Source organism: Cyphomyrmex costatus, unplaced genomic scaffold (genome assembly GCF_001594065.2).
Source record: "Cyphomyrmex costatus isolate MS0001 unplaced genomic scaffold, Ccosl1.0 scaffold100, whole genome shotgun sequence".
Classification (NCBI taxonomy): Eukaryota; Metazoa; Arthropoda; class Insecta; order Hymenoptera; family Formicidae; genus Cyphomyrmex; species Cyphomyrmex costatus.
In genome coordinates, this window is record NW_017274955.1 from 2450224 (window position 1) to 2473376 (window position 23153).

The window sequence follows — 23153 nt, forward strand, 5'->3', positions numbered from 1 at the left end:
TGAAATTTCGCCAAATAGAATGCATTTCTATGATAGATTTTGTTTCTACTTTCATGGACACATTAATTTTTTCATATTTGAAAAAAGTTATTTTTGTTACATGGGGTAATCCGTGAACAAATATACATATTAATTCAAAGAAAATGAGGAATAAATTGGTTTTTTAAGGATATCAATCTTTACCGCAGCGATAAGCGATATATATATTCCATTGTAGACTCATAATCATTTGCAAGATCACAGGTACTTTTTTTATTTAGTAGTTGATTATTATCCATCCATATTTTAACTCTGCTTAATAAATCAAATAATTAATACTTACAGTCAAAAATCGAATATACAATTTCCCACATTTATTTGCAATATACATTTACGTTTTCTTGACTTTTAGGAAACCAGCTGTATTGGAAAAGTACTTTGCATTTGCCTCGTTCACTTTTTTCTCTGCAGCTTGCGGATTGACGATTTCAAGACCCTGCATACACAAACAATCGTTTAAAAAAAGAAACAAAAAATTATTTTCCATTCGTATACTTAATGTTTAGTAGTCGTAAAACATCAAAAGAAACAGAAATATACTTGTAAAGGAGTAAAAGCCACACTGGAAGCAGTTCCTGAGACTTGTTTCTTAACGGTGGTGCTACCTCCCCATTGCTGCTGCTTCTGTAGATTTTTCTGGAGTGTCTTGGATATTCTAACTTTTGTCTTCTCGTCAATCTGCGGCAGTCTGATTCGACCAGTGCCAGCCTTACCAATCGTCCCTCTTGAATAGCCAAGATCTTCTTGGTAGGCGTCACTTTCAATCTACAGTCACAATAATAATTTTAACATTTAAATTGTATTTTTAAGTTTTTTCTAATGAACATCATATACATATACTTATATTTTAATTTCGCATGAATTTATATACTGATATATATAGTCTTTCTAAACTGCACGCCAAACAATTGTCGGTCTTGAAACGCAACTCTAATAAACTACCGCAGTACTATCACGAATTAAATCGACTCCCAGCCGAGGTAATATTTTTCGGAATAAGAATTATTATTTTCAGATTTTAATATAGTTTAACATCAATATAAGATGCCAAAAGAGCATCAATTAATTATTAAATTGTTAGTCAATTTAATTCGTGATAATACTGTGGTAGTTTATTAGAGTTGCGATTCAATACCGATAATTATTCGGCGCGCAGTTTAGAGAGATTACATATATCAGTATATAAATTCACGCGAAATTATATATTATATAAGCAACTAAGATCCAAGCTAGACTATTATAGACTTCGTATTCGTATTAATTACGTTATTACATTGACAGTCTTTAGAATTCAATATTATTTATATTTTACTCGTTCGTCTAATTAATTTTTGATCTTTTATCATTGTTAATATTTTACAAGCTTAACATTATTTCTAACAATACATTCTCTGAGATATCTTATAAATTACAAATTCAGGAACACTCTTTATAACTTACATCTGCAAAGTTCATCCTGTTTGCGTGCTTCCTGAATTCTGTAATCGCGTAACGTTCCTTCATCTTACGAACGCGTTTGCCACCGCGCTTCTTTCGACCAGGATCAATAGGTTTTGGTAGTGGCTTCACAAATTTTACAGGTGGTGGTTCTTGTAGCTTGTCTAGTTTCTTCTCAATCTCTTCGCGCAGCATCTGTCCAATGTGACCATCAGTACTTTCATGACAAGAGTCTACTCTAGCAGCTAACATACTTTTCGATGCCACTAGTCTTGCAGCTTTTCTTCGTAGATCCTATAATGTGCATGTTAAATCTGTATTGTAATGCATCATTTCTATCTGCAATTTTTATTATGTATATGCTTTAATTAATAAAACAAATAAACTTACGGGAGGAGTTTCTTGTACAATTTCAGAGTAATATATAAAACCCGTATGAGGCAAGGTGGCAACTTGTGAAAATCCAGATAATGTGGTCTTCTGGGATCCAAGGACTAGAAGATTACAAGCTGGCATTTTAGAAAGCTTTGTCAGACCACCTGCAACACCTGAATTAAAGAAATTTATGACAATGTAAAATTCATTTATCTTTAATGTATATTTATAATTTTGTATAAAGAATAATACCCATAATCTTGGCAGCTGTGGATGCACCAACGATTATCGATAAATTTGGTGCAATAAATGCCATTCTGCTTTCTACATACTCAAATATCTTTGATTTACAATTGTTTAATTCCACTGCCATATCGCAAGCTTCACAAATAGCTTCTCTCTCCTCTTCTGTCAACAACTGACTGTATGTAAGAACAGATTTAAAAATTGGAAAGAAATAATTGTACATTAATTACGAAAACTAATACAATCAATCATTCTCTGTTCTTAAGGGAAAACTAAAATAAAGCCTGAATTCTGATGAGATGGCTGTTTTAATGATAAACTGCAACACATCGACATATCTTTACATACTACTACACGCGCGTACGCATACATTTTCCAACTAATTAATCTTTCATATTAAGTATCTAAACCTATGATTCCAAGTAGTCAATATTGTATATTTATGTAATCTCTAGTCTAAATCAAGAGTGTTTATATAATATGTACGAAGTATAAAAGATATATATAAAGCAAACATTAAGAGTCAATGTTAAAAAGCAGTAAAAAAAACTGTAATTTTCCAATTTATTTGTTTTTGATATAAAGTTGATCAATTTGGACTACATTGTCGTTTAAACTGTAATTGTGAAGAATTTTAAAATCTGTAAAGGCAGGTAGAAAAATACTTATTTGAAAAAACAGACTCACTTTAGGGGATTCCCTTAATTAGTTAAAAAAATTCCTCAAGTTTTATCTTTTTTAATATTATTATTCATTACTTGAACATAAGGATGTCGAACAAAAAGTTTTGCTTTCTAAAAATTTAAAATTAAAAATATTTGAGTCTATGCATCTAACTGTTACCCTTGAGTGGTTGATGCAGTCACAGAAACAACCATGATTGTAGCTTGAGTAAGAAACTGTTGTAGAATCTCATTGTTTTTGGCTCTGTCCAGGTCATTGCCCAATTCCTTAACAGTCATTACGTATTCCAATGGTCCTACAACTAAGGATTCTAATTCTGGAAATCTTTTCGAGTATTTGTCTCTTGTAAATCTGTGTATAATAGCTGAAAAATATGAAAATGTGATTAGCATTACTTCTACAAATTTTATAATTATTTTATATAGTATTTTATATTATTATAGTATTAATATATATATTATATAGTTTATATTATCATTATATATTATTTTTTTATCTAATTTTAATAGTATAATAAAATGATGTTAGTATAATAAATGATGTTAAGTAAAAAAATTCGCTTGTGTTATGCAAAACAATCTATAACAAAATGAGGTTAATAATCAAGCTAAATAAAAGATGAAATTTTAATTAAAACATCTATTATATATTATTTTGTAACCTTATATAATTACCAATTTCATTGTCAATTTTTACTGCCATATTATTAGCTTCAACTATTAACTGATATTCTGGATCAGATTCCACAGGTCCTACAATATCAGTTGACTTCCTAGGTATTTTACTATGCTTTTCAATCTGTAACATAACTTGCTGCAACTGTTCTGAATCTCGTAACTGGGCCAACTCTCGAACAGAGGACACCTTTATCTCTACACAAAGAAAAAACGAATATTTGATAGTTGCTCAGTATAATAATGATATATAAAACAAAATTAATATAATATAAATACAGAATATGTTAAATATATATTATGTCAAATACATATATTGTAATATTAGAAATATAGTATAAAAAAAAATAATGTAAATACATAATGTAAATTATACTGGATAAAACAACAGAATTCTATAAGAACAATTTGTATTTTGTACAACAGAGATGCTGTCAAATAATATAACCTTCTTCTAAGACTTTAGAAACTGAAGTCGGAATAAATTGTGGTTCCGGCTCCTCCATAAAAGCATCCGCATCGTCATTTTCCTCAAGATCAGCAAGAAGTTCATCAGCTAAAGACATTTTTCTTTATTACAAATTATTTATTTTTGTTTTTTTAAACAAATTCAAATATCGCTAGCAACCAGACAATCAGACAGAAGCGAAAGAATAGGGAGAAGAAGAGTGGAAGGCTCCATATACAACCCATGTCACAGTATATTGCTAGCGTTCATTTTTGTGATATGGGAACTAGATACCCATTCTGCATGGCGAAACTGTCGATAAAATCATAGTGTCAAATAAGGATGTGATGCGTGTCTGTACTAACAGAGAGAAGCCTGGCGAAGATTCGAACCAAAAAATCGTGGATATTACCGACACGATCGTAGACATTAGCTACATAGTTCAATGTCCACGTTTTGTGGACATAGAGGCGCTTCAAAATAAAATAACAGCTAAATCCCGGGCATGGCCGCTCTCAGGCTTCTCTTCTCTCTGCTATTATCAATAACTTATCCCAATTTATCCCCTTTCCCCTCTCTCTTTCTATCCCATTTCTCACTTGCTCGTGTTTGTTCGAGGATGTCGTGCAGATAAGTATATTTCGATTTAAATTATTCGAAAAGCTCCGAAAGATGTTTCGTACACATGCATTATCATAAAATATCAAAAGTTGAAGAATTATTTGGATGAAAAATAGCAACGATGGATACTACGGAAATAGATGATCCCGTTGTGAAAGAGGTTAGTGTTATATATACCGATTTCACTTTTTGCTGTTTTACTCGCTCTCAATAAGATTATTTAACGTTAAGAGTTTTCTTTAGGTTAGTTATTGCTTCTGAACACGTGGTTTAAAACTTACTGTTAACATTTAGTATGATGACCTCTATTTCTCTCGTTTTAAACTCATGTATTTTATGTGTCTCTAAGAAAGAAATTATTAAGTAGATCTGCTAAAAAATGTCTGTATAATATTTTTTTTTAATAATTTATTTAGATTTAAAAGACCGGTTTTATTATAAACATACAAATTATTTCTCGTTTTAGAGTTTAAATGCACAAATAAATAATTAATTATTTTTTTATATGAAAATAATCCCTTATTTTTCCAATACTTTCCTGACTTCTCCTAGTAAATGTTCACACGACAAATGACAATAGTCTTGTTGCATCACTTATCTAAGGCGGACGCGTCTTAGTTCGAGTGTTTTTATCATACTTTTGAAAAGTGTTGCCGACTTAGACTATGTCTTGCGTTTACACAAAATCCGCTCAGCGGTCCTGCGATTTTGGATGTCCCAGCTGTTCGTCCTGACGCGCGTATTAGCAGTCAGGACAAGTTACGTATTTTAGTCATGGATGTAACACAAGGGGGATAAGAGACACTTGCTCCACTTCTAAATTTTTATATAATATAAAACAATTAATTCAATATATGTGTCCTGTTTGACTGCTTTCAACACTTCTATCCTTCTTTTATATATAAAACAGTAAAATTCATAATAGTGTAAGTTGTAAAGTCACTGATTCAGTAAACTGTACTAGTAAACTCAAATCAATAGATTTAAACCTTAAGAAATTCATTAGTCACAGTCGAATGTAAGAAAAATAATTGATTAATTTGTTAAAATTAACTCTATAGCTATACATATTGTTTTTTTTACTTGGTATACATACTTGGATCTCTGAGACCCTATCCATATTTGTTAGTATAACTTTAATAAAAATGAACATATTTTAATTAATTTTTTTCAATTAAGAGAATTGATTAAGGAACAAGCCTATAATGTTGAAGTCGATAGAATGAAGAAGTTTTAAGATATATATAAATTCAAAGAAAAAGAAAAGTTCAAAAACGAAAAAATCTTGATTTAGCAAATGCACTGGGATTTCTGAGACTCCAGTGTGCATAACTAGTAGCGTTTTCTCTTGGCTATATTATCGCCCACCAACGTAACACTCAGACAGTAGTGTGTTTCCTTGGCTGGTGGTAGACAAACTCATTTGGTATAACATTTAAATTTCATGGCTATAGTGTAGTGCAAATTTTATGTATGAAGTAGGATTTTGCTACACAATCTCAAAAGGATAGTGTAGAGCCAGTGTAACATTTAAAATTTGAAAATGGAAGTCAACCGGCAATATGATTAAACACGATAGCATGAAGTAGTGGGTGCCTTTTTTTCCAATAAGCAACACAGTATGACACAGGAATCATCTCATCCTTGTTTAACATTGGTAAACAATAAGAGCATACTGATGTACTGTGTCACATTGTGTCATCTATATCGCCTGTTGGAAGGTACCCAGTGTATACCATGGTGTATGTCCACTAGTGTATATATATTTATATAGTATAGTGCAGCACTGGTGCAGCACTTGCACGTAATTGGTATAGTGCAAGGTTACTTAGTGTATCCTGGTATATCCCAAGAGAAAACGCTGTAAGAATAAGATAGGGAGCACAGACTCTTGCATAATACATTACATGTAAAGCATAAGAAAATTTATCAATCAGAGCTCTCCGTTTCCTTCCTTTCCATGAAATAAAGAATTCTGATTGATTGTATTTCTTATGTGTTATGCATTATGCAAGAGTCTATGCTCACCGCTTACTACACCTAAGCTCAGTTCAGAAAAATGCTATTATATACTTCTATTTATATCAATTTATCTTCATTGTCCATTAGATGTGAAACAAGGATAGTATATGACATAAATAGCACTAATAGTGCACTTTCCAAACACAGTTCTATTGTGTTTCAGAACTTAAAAAGTAGTCACTTTACAATAGCTTGTACTCTTTCTTGTCTATAACAGTGTCTACAAGATTTTATAAAAAATACTGAATTATTTATTTGTACATCTGATATTTTTTCTATCTGTAAGAATAATAAAAGAAATGGTTTATACAGATACCAGTGTACCTTTCCAAGACTTTGGCGGATAAATTATTTATTATTCAATACCCTGCATATGTCAAAGACAATTATCCCAATGCTACCTTCTTGAAGACTTCCATTAAACCTGAAAACCAGAAAATTCGTATGGAACTTTCAATGGATACATTGAACAAACATTCTTACGATTGCGCCATGGGAAAGCAGTTAGCTTTAAAAACAAGTGGAAAATCTACAGAAAATGATGAAATAGTGTTTGATGGGTGATTATGAAATTTTAAACAATCTTTGGTAGAAATTTAATTTACATTTATAAAAAATTTTTTTTTTTTTCTTAGAGAACTGATGGATAAGGTTGTATTAACTTCAGAACGGACGTTGTCGGATTGCTCAAATTTCGCAGTCGGGATCTTTCAGGATGACGAGTTACACATCACACCATTGAAGACAATGTTGCAAATGAAGCTGCAATGTGATTATCTAGACGAAAATGACAGGAATGGGATGAAGAACACTGGAGAAGGTAAAAGAGATTTTTCCTTCCTGACTTGTACATGAATACATTTACCGAGATAGCCTGTGTTAAACCTCTAGAGCTTGGCATAAGCGAATGAGAAACACTCACAAATTCATTTGCTAAAATGCAGACGATGACGAGGAGGAAAATAATCCCATTCCGGTGAAGGTAACATTCGCTAGGCATCTGCCAGATAACGTGAAGAAACTGCAGGAACAATCTTTCCAACATCACCACAGAAAGAGCCAGGAAGAGCGTTGGATACATACAAAGTACATATCGGCTTACGATGAGCAAGCTGAGGTAGGTTATCTCGATATAATCATGAAGTTAATAATTTTTGTTTAAAAAAAAAAAGGAAAGTATAATTAGCATGTAAGAGTTGGGCCGAGAAAAAATGTTGGACGTTCGAACGCGGAGCCACACAGCCCGACAAAAGGATTTTAGTTCATTTCTTACAAACATAGCTATATTTAAATGCAACAACATATTTTACAAAATTATAGTTCTCAAGGGCGAATGAGAATGCTGCGTTGTTATTGGTACGCAATTTTAATCAATTTGTCTTTTGAATAAATTAGAATTCGTAAATAACATTTATTCAATCATAATTAGTATACATTTCGACTCTTATTGAGTCATCCTCAGTACAAATCCAAACTAAATATAATAAGACGCTATTTTGTGAGTGCAACAAATAAAATAAATGCAACAACATATTTTACGTACGTTTTATCCCATATTATTTTTACATATTAAAATATTAAATACTCGGTTGTTTTTGTAGTCAACACGGATGGAGATGTTCTGCTCATCGGAAGAATCGATAAATAATCTGAATTTGGATCAGATAAATTATTTGCAACTGTTGGTACCCCAGACACCTGATGAATGCTATTTGCAATCCACCTCCGAGGATCAGATAGATCTTCATCACATTTTAACTTTGCCTTTGCTAGACCAAATTAGAACAATCATGAAACAAGGTGAGAAAATCACACTTTAAGATGAAAAAAAGAAAGATATAAAAATACATATGTATATATTTAATATTACATATCTTTAAAATCATGATGTTTTTATTAAAAAAAACATTTTTATATTTCTATATATAAAGCCTATTCTACAATGTGCTCTTTGTTTCCTGTTTCTTGCTTTTTACCTTTTGCTGTTTTTTTTTTGCAACCATTTTATTAACAATTATATTTTTTGCCTTGTATTTTTTGTTTCTTCCAAAGTTTGTTAACTTTTATTTGCAATAAAAAACGTTAAACAAAATAAGAGGCAAAAGAACAAGACGTAAAAAATAACAAAAAAGCAAGAAACAGGAAACAAAATGTACATTGTACAACAAATTTTTGTCTTTTAATGACACATACTTAGAAACATATAAGAGTTGATTTTTTGTGTTAGCATAAACGTTGATTTTATAAATTAAACATTAATTAAGATTTTTATATTACACATAGAGATTTTATAGAAACAACTTAATTTTTTACAGTGAGAGTCATATCCTTTGCAAAGTTATGCGAAATTCTATCAGAGCATGATACGACAACAATACTTAGGTATTTGCAGCAAGTAGCTATGCTGGTACAGGGTAACTGGATCGTAAATAGTGAATTGATATATCCCAAAGACAGTCTCTCTCCTCAAAACAACACCTCTGAATTCATGTGTAGAGCTCGTGATTATATTGTGAGTATTCAAAATTGTTAGTAAAAAATTACGTTTTGAAATTTAATTTTATTTCTTAGCTTCTGAATTTTCGAATTTTACACTAAAATATAATAGACTCCAGGGTATGTTAAGTTAGCACCCCAACTATAGTACTCAGGAGTTCTGATTAGAGTTCCCACTTCCTTTTGACGAGACAAAGAGTTCCCTATAGTTAATAACAAGAGTTCCGCTCAATAAACATTTTTTTTACATTTTTTAAAAATGGGGTGCTAACTTTTTAACGAAATTCAAGGTCGCATAGTTCTGATCAGCTTAACAGAAGTATTTTGTGAATACCTAGAGTTCTTGATACATAAAAAACATTTTTGAAATATAATAAAGTTTAAAAAAAATAGTAGAAATCTTTGAAAATTTTTTTGAGAGTACCGAGTAGTTCTGAGTTGCGTTTCTTATAGTACTCGACGAGTTCTATCAAAAACTGTAAGGTGAAGCGATTGGACCAACGGTTTGCAAGATACAGCGACATTTGTCAGAAGATCAACAATTTTTTCGCTTTTCCCCCTTACAGTTTTCGATAGAACTCGTCGAGAATTATAAGAAACGCTACTCAGAACTACTCGGTACTCTCAACAAATTTTCCGACGTGGGACTTAGAAAAAAATTTGAAGTAAAAATTTTTTGGGAGTACCGAGTAGTTCTGAGTTGCGTTTCTTATAGTACTCGACGAGTTCTATCAAAAACTGTAAGGTGAAGCGATTGGACCAACGGTTTGCAAGATACAGCGACATTTGTCAGAAGATCAACAATTTTTTCGCTTTTCCCCCTTACAGTTTTCGATAGAACTCGTCGAGAATTATAAGAAACGCTACTCAGAACTACTCGGTACTCTCAACAAATTTTCCGACGTGGGACTTAGAAAAAAATTTGAAGTAAAAATTTTTTGGGAGTACCGAGTAGTTCTGAGTTGCGTTTCTTATAGTACTTGACGAGTTCTATCGAAAACTGTAAGGGGGAAAAGCGAAAAAATTGTTGATCTTCTGACAAATGTCGCTGTATCTTGCAAATCGTTGGTCCAATCGCTTTTTCACCTTACAATTTTCGATAGAACTCGTCGAGAATTATAAGAAACGCTACTCAGAACTACTCGGTACTCTCAACAAATTTTCCGACGTGGGACATAGAAAAAAATTTTTGATCAAAAATTTTTTGAGAGTACCGAGTAGTTCTGATCGGAGTTTTGGACAGTTCTCGGCGAGTTCTGTCGAAAAGTATCAGGGCTCAAAGCGATTGGACCAACGGTTTCCGAGATATACTCACTCTAAGAATTGTTGATCTTCCGATAAATGTCGCTGTATCTTGCAAACCGTTGGTCCAATCGCTTCTTCACCTTACAGTTTTTGATAGAACTCGTCGAGTACTATAAGAAACGCTACTCAGAACTATTCGGTACTCTAAAAAAAATTTTCAAAGATTTCCACTATTTTTTCTAAACTTTATTATATTTCAAAAATGTTTTTTATGTATCAAGAACTCTAGGTATTGACAAAATAGTTCTGTTAAGCTGATCAGAACTATGCGACCTTGAATTTCGTTAAAAAGTTAGCACCCCATTTTTAAAAAATGATTATTAAGCGCATATGTCATTAAAAATCATAGAAAACTCTTCGTATTGTCAAAAAAGAAGCAGGAATTATCATCAGAACTATTGTATCTAAAAATTAATTCTTCAAAAATTTTTAATTTTTTTTTTATTATTCGAAAATTTTTTTTACATATCAGGAACTCTAAGCAATTGCAAATTGAAGCTATTAAGCCGCTCAGAACTATTCCACCTCGAAATTCGATAAAAAATTAGCACCCCATTTTAAAAAAATGTTTATTGAGCGGAACTCTTGTTATTAACTATAGGGAACTCTTCGTCTCGTCAAAAGGAAGTGGGAACTCTAATCAGAACTCCTGAGTACTATAGTTGGGGTGCTAACTTAACATACCCTAGACTCCAACTACTTTTTTATATCAATTTTGATTATTATTTCATTTAATTTTGTAAAGCCGTTTATTGAATATTGTTTATATTTTTCCTGAGACATCTATGCAATCAAATTTGTTTACTTGCAAAAGTTACTCAAGAAAGTTAAAGAAGCTCAACTACAATTTTAAATATACAAAGAAAAGTATACATATATAATGTTTTTTGTATTTCTTTTAGTTGTTATTATTTACTGAACAACAGTATCTTAATCGCAAATCGATCTCGTCTGTCATCAAGTTGCCATCAGAAGAAATTAATCAGATTTTTGCGGAGCTTGGAACATACGAATCAGGAAAAGGTTGGAAACTAAAAGAGCCACCCAATTGGGATTTCTGCAAAAGGTGATACAATTCGTTAACTTTTTTTTAGAAAATCTAAGCCAAATCTAACGTTCTTCAACAAATATTTTGCTATTCCAATGTCCTTTTCAATTGATTTCAAGTATTTCCAATTCTATATGATTTTATACAATTCTGTATTTTTTCATTGAACCCGTCATTATTAAAATTACATTAGAAATTAGCATTAATCGTGTTCGTATTCGTAGACATTCCGAAATCGTCCAGCGACAACAAATATTTTGGGATGCGAAGAGAAAACATCTGCGCGAAACGATGGAGGCGCAAAATCAGCCACTGCAACGTCAGCGTCGGAAATCGAATCGAGAATCGCTAGGTTCGGAAAACGAAGAGAGAAACGTCGGCCGTGGTCGAAAATCGGTCAAGGAATCATCTGCGTCGGATAATGACGGCGCAATAACGGAATCGGCTAAGCACAAGAAGAGTCGCTCCAGAAAAATATCAGAAACCACGTGACCAAAACCAGTGCATCAGTAGCTTAAAATTTACACATCACTCTGATCGTTGTCATGTCGTATCTATGAATCACGTGATTGCTTCGCTATAAATCGTGAGATTATTCTATAACAGGATTGCCACAAGCAAGGGAAATGTCAGGGAATTTAAAAATGCGTCAGTGAAATCAGGAAAAGTCAGAGATTTAGCACACTTGTCAGGAAAAATAAAATAGCTGTGAAGAAATTTATTTATATTACGGCGCCACAATTGATCGAAATCATTGATAAAATCATTCCGCTTCGTTCTTCAAGCCAACTCGCTCGATAATTCTTTACCTTTATGATTTGCCGTGATCTTGCAATGCTAGTGTACTATTACCTTGTTTAACATTTTCCATATTATGATAAAAATACAAGAAACATTGCAAAATATGTATTATTCAAAGTTAGGAAAAATCTCAAAATTTTGTCAGTTAATCAGGGAAACGTCAGGAAATTTTACGATTAAAAATTTGTGGCAACCCTGTATAATGTCACGTTAACTATGTTGGAAGTTGAGTTTTCCGAAAATATATTCGAGACTCATGTCCAAATATTAATTCTTAATACGATGTACAAATATAGTATATTATTATATTAGTATGTTGTGCTATATTTATTGACGCAATTCTGAATTTATGCGCATATACGCACAAATTTATTGTGTTAGAGGAAAAGTTTCGTGGTTTTTGTTAGCTCAAAACTATATATATATATATATAGGCAAAGCTTTAATATTTTTTTTTAATGTAAATTTTGTTCATTTATTTATGAAGGTGTCTATATATGTATATATTTCAAAAGATTTTTATAATCTTTTTAGTTCATGTGAATTTGATAATTTTTAGAAAACTACAAGCTAAAAAAAGGGTAATTTTCTTTTTACTTTATGAGTTTGTCATGTAGCAAAAAAAATTTGCGAAAATTTTTGACTATCTAACGTGAAAGCTTAAAGTATTAAACACACGCGTATATGTGTGTATGTTTGTAATATATTATATACAAATGTGTAAGGAATTAAGAGTAATATACTATATTTACACATGCTTTCCATGTTCCAATTGTGAAACAGATATTCTGTAGATATGTAGATACATTAACGTGTTTATTGAAATCCATACTAATTACTAATCAAGGGGTACACAAGAATAGTTAAATTTGAATACATTCGGATCTTTTTGGAATAAACATCTTTAATTTAAGCATGACTGAGCAAGCTTTGCTAGCAATAGATTTTTCTTACATTACACACATACAGACTCAAATATATACACTCACATATACATTTTATGTATATATGAAATATAGACATTTTTAGGTACACGTAAGAATTCATAATAGGATTAAATTGTGATGATGTTTCCTGAATGTATTATTTTGTATATGCTCTCATGTTGCTAATTATATTATTAAGAACGTATATGATATTCATTTTTTGTTGCTCTATTCTTAAGGTGATATTGGACCTGCTTGTATTATCGATGAAACTAACGTTTTTAACGTTTTCGTTCCTGTCTAATCTCTTCATAATAGTTTCGCAAAATAGAAATTTCTTTTCCACAACTTAAATATTCATGCTAATGTATCTGCCCCTGGTCTATATTGTGTCCAAGCTGGAAAAAATATGAAATTGCAGATTTCTCAGATTTCTTTATCTATTATTATCAGTATTGGTTGCCATACTGAGATTAAATGGATAAAGAAATTTATGATTTCATACTTTTTCCAGCTTTGGGCACAAAATACACCAGGGGCAAGTACATTAGCGAAACTATTACGAAGAAATTAAACAGGAACGAAAACATCAAAAACGTTAGTTTTATCGGTAATATAAGCGGCTCCAGTATCCTTTTAAGTTTATATATATATATTAAGTTAGGAGGAAGGAGAAACAAATTTGTGCTTTTTTAAAAAAATGGATTGAATAAAAAATTAACAGATCAAGTTATGTAATGCAAAAGTTGTGTTTATATATAACTTTAAAAACAAGTTTTGTAATTCTTTAACGTTTGAAAAGCATCACGTTTTAATGAGTATATTATGTTCTGTCTCATTTTCAGTATAGCTATGATAATCGTGATTAATATGAATCAGCTACGGATGATAACACTTCGTTCCTATGATAATGTTAGAAATATTATTTTACCATGAGAGAAAGAGAGAGAGAGAGGTACGAGCATATACATTCAATTAAAATAAATGCAGCCTAAAAGATAATGCATTCGAATCCCCTCCTCTCTCTGAGAGACTAACTTGAAAATGATATCGAAGCATTTGTTGTCTTGTATAATTCTAATAAAAGTTAAGTGGTAAAGAATTTTTTATTAGTACAAATGTAAAATTAGACAAAATAATAATGCGAATAGTCGACATAAGTGTTTACAAATCGCGTTTTAAGAAACTGATGTAACATTTGTGAGAAACGGCCCTGTGCTTTTTGATACTGAATCAGTTAATAATAATATGGAAATTAAAGTCAATTACGCATTAAAAATTATGAACTATTAAACATTGTAGAGATTCGATAATTTGATTCTCTAGCTTCTGGAAAAAGAAGAACAATTTTACATCGGATTATTGTTCAAAACAGAAATTTATTGCAATAAATTTCTATGACAAATGTAACATTTTATGCAGATATATCAGATTCAAGTTAAACTATTACTAAACATATTTAAAATGTGTAGATGTGTGTGCGTGCGTGTGTGCGTGCGGGTGCGCGTACGCGTGAGAGGAAAAAAAAGAGAGAATTCGAATGTATTACTATAGGCGTGTGTACTATCATGTGACTGTTGATCTAATACCGCGAGCGCGTAAGGTTCCGCATGCATCGATGAGCGCACCACCCCTGCTTACCTTCCGTACTCGACTTGTGATACGCTATTTCTTTATGTGATTTAAAAACTAAGCTTCGGACAAAAAATCATCTCAGAATACGGCCAGAAATGTCTCTTTTAGAACAAAAGGATATTTTGAATCACCCTGTAATGGATATAAAAGAAAAGATTGTATTTGATTTGTATCGGATTCTATGTGATAGATGATCACAAATAATAATAAAATTTGTTGTTGAAATGAAAATTTGGCAATCAGTTAGATATCGATTTTTAAAGTGCTAAAGATCCAGGTTCAAAATACACATCAGATTCTATTTCTTTTCCCTCCAAAGGCGATGGCAAACCACAGTATCTTTGCCAATCTTTTCTTATAGGCCGAAATCAGTAAAAATTGTAAGTTCCATATATCAATAGGTATACGAAACGGCTACATTTACACTACTCAACAAAATTAAAACATCACCTGTTCCACTTAGAAATAGGCAAACTTCGAGATAGAATAACTTCGTTAAAAATCATCGTATCGAGATGTTTAAAAAAGCATTTTAAAGCTTAAAATCTGTATTTTTTAAAACAGTTAGTTAAGTTATTTAAGAAACGGTCTTGCCGATATTTCATGAAGTTATACAAACAAAAATAAAGATGCATCAAATCTTAAAATTGTATACTGAATTTGAGGTTGCACGGCGCAAATTAAAAATTGTACACAAATGCAGTTTACAGCTTTCGAAAGATTGAGATCCGTATTCAGAACGCGTTTTTATTGATAACAGCGCGCTTTTATCTTTAAAATTCTATAGTATGCATAATATAAACTACAGCATGTTAGAGCGCTAACATCGTTGTAAGCGCGTTCTGAATACGGGCCTGAATCTTTACCTTTAATTTGCTTTTTTTCACCGAGTTATTTAACGTTGAAGTAAAAATGACCTCTTTTATTTTAACATTAAATAACTCGGTGAAAAAAAAAGTCGTACAAAGATCAGAAAAAAGCAAATTGAAGGTAAAGATTTAATCTTTCGAAAGCTATAAACTACATTTGTGCACAATTTTTAGTTCGCGACGTTCGCGTAGTGGAACTTCTCAAATTTCGTAAAAAATTTTAACGATTTGACGCATCTTCATTTATGTTTATGTAACTTCACGAAATATCAGTAATACCGTTTTTTGAAGTACCGGTCTCAAAAGTAAAGATTTCAAGCTTTACAATACTTTTTTAAATATTTCGATACTATGATTTTTGACAAAGTTCTTTTATCTTGAAATTTGCCTATTTTTGCAGGATGGAACAGGTGATGCTTTAATTTTGTTGAGTAATGTATTTATATTATGAAAACAGCTATATATGTACATATATATAATAGTATTTATTATTTATATCACAAAATGCTAATAGCGCATTATAATTCAGGAAAAGAATTGTAGGAATATTTCGTCAGAAATTATAAAATGTATTACAAATATTCATGTAGTAATACAGACATACCAATGATTTTTGTTCAACACTTATTAATGAGGAGCAGTTTTGAGGAAAATAGACTTACTTAATTACTTCCTAAAACCATCAGTCTTTCCCGCTTCAATTATAAAAGCTTTCATCGTATCTCGGTTCAGCTTAACGAAATTTACCGTCTACGTCACAGCTGTCAAGTGATTATTGGTAAACTTGATACATAAATCTTTTAGCTCCTAAAAAATTGCCAACAGTATTCAATTATTGCATGCGTATAGATAGATAACATATGTACCTTATTGAAATGTCAATATTGATCAATATTACTTTTGGAGGTGAGGAGTTAAGGTTGCAAATTATTTGCAATCTTAACTCCTATTTTTATGTCAATTGTATAAGAAATATTCAAGATTTATCTCCAAAAGTTAGCAATTGATAGTAGCTATACTTTATTGTATGTGAAATTTTTAATCTAAAGTGCCTATTTATTTGCTCATTCAAAAAAAAGGGTTCCTAATATGAGTCATAATAAGGGTTTCTTTATATGAGATGGTGTCTCATAATAGAAAATTGAAGAAAAAAATAAAGAAAATCTTCCTGTACTTGCTTTTATTATACAAAATAAAATAATCTGAAAATATTACGTAGGTCCAGGTTTTCTCCAAGAACTTGACAGTTCTTTATTCGAAATTGTAGAAAAAGTTGAGGTTATACCAACAAATATATATGCAATAAATTTAAAAAATTGTTAATATAATGATAAATTACTTATATTGTATGTGCATATTAAAGTGAATTAAAATTACAATAAAGCTATGATATAAAAGTGTTAAATAAGTACCTTGAAATCATAATTATCATTTCTTTTCTTCGCGAGTACTCATAATATCATGATAATATAATATAATGTAATATAACTATATAACATAATATATAAGAATACAATATTATAATACATACAATATATCTTCATCATATCTGGCATTTTCCTATTAATAACAATTAGATCTTACTTTGTCACTGCATACAGACAATATTACCAAACATTCATTTATTATATTATATAATAAAACAAGGTCTGAAGATTAACCTCAATAAAATTCGACAACATCCAATTTCAAAATTTTTTTTTACAACTACTACACGTATAATCTAACTGATAATGAGTTTCTAAATATATTTAAATATATTTCACTCTGAATAATAAGTTCATAACAAAACCAACCATATGCGTTTATTAGTTTAGCAGAAATCCTGCTATCTCATATTGGGAACCTATCCCATAATAGGCGACTTTACCCTATACAAGATATCGAAATCAAATGATGAACAACGTGCGATGCCTTTCTCAATCGAAATTCAATTTTTACTCGCTTGTTGTCAATAAGAGCGATTTAGATCAATTACACAAGTCTTATTCTTGTCAATAAGAACGTCATATTCGAACAGTGATAAAAGCTGTAAGAATGTCAAAAATTAATTTTATCTTTCATCCAAAATAATCTTTTTTTTTTTTTGCAGATTTATAGAGTGATGACAGTATATTTCTAGCTGTTAACCGAGATAAAGTTTCCTTGAAAGTGATCTTAAAAAAAAAAAAAAATGATAATGCCAATGATTACATCGTTCAGTAGTTTTTTTTCACATATAAAATCTACTCAACAACATTATAACAATATTGTAACTATAAGTTGCAGAACAAAGATCTCTCTCTCGCTCTCTCTGGACAGTACTATATATAATCGATGAGAACGTAAAAATTTAAATTCTTTCTTTTCGCGCGCACGATATACATATACTTTTATTGCTGACCAACTGTGAAGACACATTTCACGTGCTGCTTGAATATGAACATTTACATATACGATGTAATTATCTTCATTGTTTCGTTATTACCGCCGCTCTTATCATTCATCATAGCTACAATATATCTTAACAAACATGCTCCAAGAATATCGAACAAGAGCTGCTAAAGATACAAGCAAAAAAACAGAGCATAATAGAGCACAGCAGTGACTATAAAATATCTTTAAAAATGTAGACACCTTTAATGTAAATATCATACAGAACATTTATTTCGCAATATTTATATTTTACAACAGTATAGTAAAGGTATAATTGGCGAAAAGCAAACGTGATTATGATTCACGGTAAATATACATCAATAACGCTTCATCATAGCTATGATAAAAAGAAAACGAAATAATTGAAAATTTTTGCAATACAGTCCGACACGACAGATTAATTTGTTGCGTAGATTACAGCGTTATCGGTATAAAAAAAAAAAACACGAGAGTTTTCTTGGTGTTTTTACGTTTTTTTTCTTTATGCGATTTCTGAAATTTCAGGTATACTTGAAAGATAACAAGATTATATTCTCCGAGATCGACGAAAGAATTTTTTGTGCAAATTATTTATGAGAAAGCGTGAAACAGATTGTGACTGAACACAGTCGTGTTTATTTATTACTTACAGGAAATGCTAATAGCGAAATTTAATAGAGAAAATATCGAAATATTTCGTAAGCATACAAAATTATGAAATATATTGCGAATATATCTATAGTAACAGTCATATACTAGTAACAGGAAATACTAATAGCGAAATCTAATAGAGAAAATATCGAAATATTTTGTAAACATATAAAATTATGAAATATATTGCGAATACATCTATAGTAACAGTCATATATTAGTGACTTTCATTCTTCACTTGAGGTGTGCGTTGTCTTTAAGATAAAGAGATAGAATTAAAGTTATTAACTTCGCATGCCTTCATTATAAATATTTTTATTATATTCTGGACCTGCTTGGCGAAATCATCTTGGCGAAGCATCAAAGCTGACGTGTGATTAATAAGAGCAAACTTGATGCAGAATTCTTGTAGCTCCTAAAAAATTGACAACGACATTTAATTATTACATATGCATAAATAGATAACATTGTAATGAAATGTTAATAAGTGCTAATAGTGACAGTGTTTTACTACCTCTAAAGCATACTTCAATGCAATACCATGAAAATATTCAACATTGGATGCAGTAATTCCTTGCTTTATCATCTGAATGCAGGAATGCTTGAGACTTTTCTCGCAGTAACTCTCAGCCAGATCCAAAAGATCTGTAACGAAAAATGTTGTTTCAATCGTAAGAGCAGGTCGAAAGTTGCATACATAGTGTACTCAACCTACCTGATACCTCCTCTATAGGTAAATCGATTGCATCGATATATAAATACTTTAGGAAGGCTTTGTAAACTGCATAGGAAAACTGATCATGTTTGATGACACTATCGGAGAGAAGAACATCGATGAAATAAGTAAAACTTGAAAAATGTTGAACATAAATAACATTGACTTTTTATTAAATGATTATACTTTTGATTGTTTTCTATCCAATCGTGCTGAAACATGTTTTTGAAGTACTCGGAGCGGATCATTAAGATAGCTTTGTGCACGTGGATAAATTGGTCCTCCACTTGTATCTTGAGATCGCTCGTAGACTGTATCACAAAAAAGAGTAAAAATCATTAGGCATTGTATACAAATCTATACAATATTAGATTGGTACATAAAATATTTGTAGCATTTATCAATTAAATTCAAGAATAAACTAAATTACAGTTCTACCAATTAATTTGTTCAGCCAGAAAGTTTTTTGACATTCTTTTTAAGACTCAAGCTAATAACACTATGACTAAAATAAGATAATTCAATAAGAAATGATAAATATTAATCCATATAATAAATAGTAATAAATGGAATAATGTGTTGATAATAATTTTATTCATAATATATCATATATAGATACTATAATAGTAAAATTAGACACGTGTTCCTTTTAGCTATGTATACGTCTTACACAATTCATCTTTTTTCTTTTTATTCTAACATGAAGAAAAAACATGGAAAAGATGAACTGTAAAGAAGTTCAACTGAAAGAAACTATACTAATCTGTTTTTACTAGTATTTTTTCCTTTTTCAATATATTTAGAGAATGCAAGATATTCGCAAAACAGAGGTATGATGATACATACAGATTCATCGAAAGAAGCTTTCAAGGATTCTAATATGCTCGGCCCTTCGCTCATGTATAAAACCAACGGTTTGTGCATAACGCTCGGCCCATAGTACGCAATTGCATCGTGTACGTTTGAGAACGAAGTGGCGGTTGGTGTTAAGATGCTTTCACCGCGGCAATCGCCCCAGACATAGACACATCCTTCTTCGCTGACAGCAACGCTTATGTTATAGCAAGACAAAGCTACAATGTCAATCCATTTTATCCGTTGCAGTTCACACTCGACCTATTGGAATAACTACTGATCATTTCATGACCTTCACTTTAGTTTCCTTTTTTTTGTTTCCTTGTTATTATGAAAACAATAAACATATACGAGTTTACCAAAATTGGTTTAGTGGAATCGTTTTGGTTCCCGATTCCCAATTGGCCGTTATTGTTCCCGCCCCAAGCATAGATCTGTCTGTCGTCTGTGAGTGCCAGCGTATGTTCAAATCCACAAACTACCTTGATGACTAGAAGAGAAACAATTGTTCAATGATGTATTTTCGATCCGTTTTGCATTTTCATCATCCTCTTCGTCTTTTACTGTTGTACCAAGACGATTACCTGTGAATGCTTTGTCATTCAAAGAATCGACTTGTCGCAACTCATCTATATTTTTATTACTCGGTCTCCCCAACTGACCGACGCTATTGTTGCCACAACTATACACTTTGCCATTTTCAGTAATCACAATGGTAAAAGTCCCACCGCAGGAAACACAGACAACCTTCATCTCATTGATTAACTCCAGTAATACAGGTATAGCTCTAAATGTAAGTTGAGATGTAGTATAGAATCTTCCATTATAATAATTGTTATATTCATCAGAATAGTGTTGAGAATTGAGGAAACCCAGTTGTAAGTATTGATTATCTCCCCACATGTAAATCTAAATCAAATCATTTATCTAGCTTGTATTAATAGACGGATATCATTACTTTATCTTAATATTTTACTTACTTTGCAATCCTTGGTTAAAACGGTGGAATGAGAACTGCCACATGCAATATCTATGATGTCCTCTTTTACTAGAATAGGTACGTTTAGCATAGGCGCGTTATCTATTATACTACCATGCCCTAGTTGGCCACAATGGTTGCTGCCCCAAGAGTATACCTTTCGAAGACATTGCTGTTAGTAACTTAATCTTACAAAACAGCTTTATTTCACGATTTTATCATGAAATTTCTGACAATTTTTCTGAATTACTTATGCTCTTTATAAGCATATTAATTATGTAACTTTGTACAATATATTTTACAAGATTCTGTAATCTCAATGCTCAATAAGTTCTCATTTAGTAAAAATTATGGGTAATTCGAAAAAGATGGAAATTATGGCTGCGTTCTGCCATCGCGCTATTAGCGCCATTGTGTGGTACTGTCCTTGTCTCACGTCTAATGGACGACGAAGATAAAATGAAACAAATAGCGCTAATAGTGTCTCCCCGAATCCAGCCTATATATGCAGATATTCTAATGAAATGCTGCAAAGACATTAACTTGTACTTTGGTCTACAACCTTTACTGGCGAAGTCTTACCTCTCCCTCTTTTGTGAGCGCCAAAACATGAGGTCCGATGCCACACGCGAACGTCTTTATATCTTTCCCGCACAGAGCCTCTACTTTTTTCAATTCTAGCGTGGAGTTTTCGTCTCCGATCCCCAAACAACCGTTAACGTTGTTACCTAAGCCGTATACCATTTTGTCCTTCGTCACGATTAGGGCTTCATTTCCCAACTTACCTGTTTTAAATTGAAAGGGAGACATTATTACCAAGAAGACTACTGAAAGGGCGGGAATAAAGCGAATTACCATATACGAAAACCATATGAATCTGGGAGACGAACTTCGGCTCCAGTGAATTGAAGATTGGCCAACTACGTAAATCCGAGTACATATCGCTTCAAGATACTTATTTGTTTCGTTCCGTTTTCAATCGAAATACGATCACCATTGATCACCATGTACGGACGCCGTAGTTAATTTTGAAATCATCCCATTCGTAGGGTTACCAACCCAAAGCTGCAGCAGGCTGCAGAAAAAGAGTTATATACAAACGTACATATATGTACAGTCTTCAGTGCCGCGAATCAGAGGGCCGCATTAACTTGAGGCGTTTTTTCGTTATCCAATCAAAAATCTTTGTTTTCAGGGATCAGAAGACAAATGCTGCGTTCGGTAATAGCAAATCTGAGGCGTCGGAGTGCTCTTATATTATAAATTTATAAAAATTAAATAATATTTTTTTTAATTTTGTCTTATTTTTAAGAAAAGAGCACAATAATAGTGCACTGTTTTCCGACCTCGAAAAGAGTACATGTATAGTACGGTTGGTAACCCTACCGGCATTTGCCACCAAGCCAACGATCCACAAATCCAAAGAGGATTAAATACAACAGAGGAGAGATTCTTATATAAACACGTTCTTCTAATATGTATAATTATTAGAAGGTCTTTACATAATATATTAAATCTGAACAAGTATGTAAGTGCTTCATTTATGTTAAGTCTACAATTAATAAAGTCAAAATTTTTCTTTTATTTTATAATCTGCCATACTCAACAAGTAATAAAAAATGGAACATTACAAAAAAACAATTACATGGACAGAGAAAGAGAGAAACTCAGTTCTTCCTATCATCTTTTACAGAGCGGCATCTGTTCATTTTCTTTCCTTATGTTTATATGTGGTGCATACATACAATATGTGGAAAGAACAGTTGAAAAAATGCATCTGTCAAATTACGGAGGTGCAAATTTATCAGACTCCTCTCTATGTTGCGGAATATCTGCTGTTCCCTTTTCAAGGTAAACGTACATTATATATATATATATATATATATATAATATGAAGAGATAATTCTGAAAATATATATGTACATATTATAAT

General features: G+C 31.5%; 3 protein-coding genes across 3 annotated transcripts; 1 reads left to right on the forward strand and 2 right to left on the reverse strand.

Annotated features, from left to right (window-relative positions):
- Positions 1 to 313: 313 nt before the first annotated feature.
- Positions 314 to 4059, reverse strand: Prp31 (pre-mRNA processing factor 31). The gene is made up of 8 exons (XM_018537151.1): positions 3904 to 4059; positions 3456 to 3653; positions 2941 to 3145; positions 2104 to 2273; positions 1867 to 2024; positions 1480 to 1770; positions 580 to 804; positions 314 to 475 (listed from the first exon to the last, which is right to left on the reverse strand). Exons 1-8 carry the CDS (start codon positions 4019 to 4021, stop codon positions 371 to 373), a joined length of 1470 nt encoding a protein of 489 aa, XP_018392653.1. The 5' UTR covers positions 4022 to 4059; the 3' UTR covers positions 314 to 370.
- Positions 4060 to 4617: 558 nt separating this feature from the next.
- Positions 4618 to 12183, forward strand: Polr3E (RNA polymerase III subunit E). Its single transcript, XM_018537159.1, has 8 exons — positions 4618 to 4684; positions 6859 to 7106; positions 7182 to 7366; positions 7491 to 7663; positions 8148 to 8346; positions 8862 to 9058; positions 11250 to 11413; positions 11620 to 12183. The coding sequence occupies exons 1-8, from the start codon at positions 4646 to 4648 to the stop codon at positions 11885 to 11887; spliced, it is 1473 nt and encodes a 490-aa protein (XP_018392661.1). The 5' UTR covers positions 4618 to 4645; the 3' UTR covers positions 11888 to 12183.
- Positions 12184 to 16268: 4085 nt separating this feature from the next.
- LOC108771369 (RCC1 and BTB domain-containing protein 1) lies at positions 16269 to 22160 on the reverse strand. Its single transcript, XM_018536643.1, has 10 exons — positions 22076 to 22160; positions 21803 to 22005; positions 21222 to 21377; positions 20826 to 21150; positions 20601 to 20731; positions 20233 to 20502; positions 19573 to 19697; positions 19387 to 19484; positions 19186 to 19316; positions 16269 to 16433 (listed from the first exon to the last, which is right to left on the reverse strand). The coding sequence occupies exons 1-10, from the start codon at positions 22158 to 22160 to the stop codon at positions 16377 to 16379; spliced, it is 1581 nt and encodes a 526-aa protein (XP_018392145.1). The 3' UTR covers positions 16269 to 16376.
- Between the last annotated feature and the right edge of the window lie 993 nt (positions 22161 to 23153).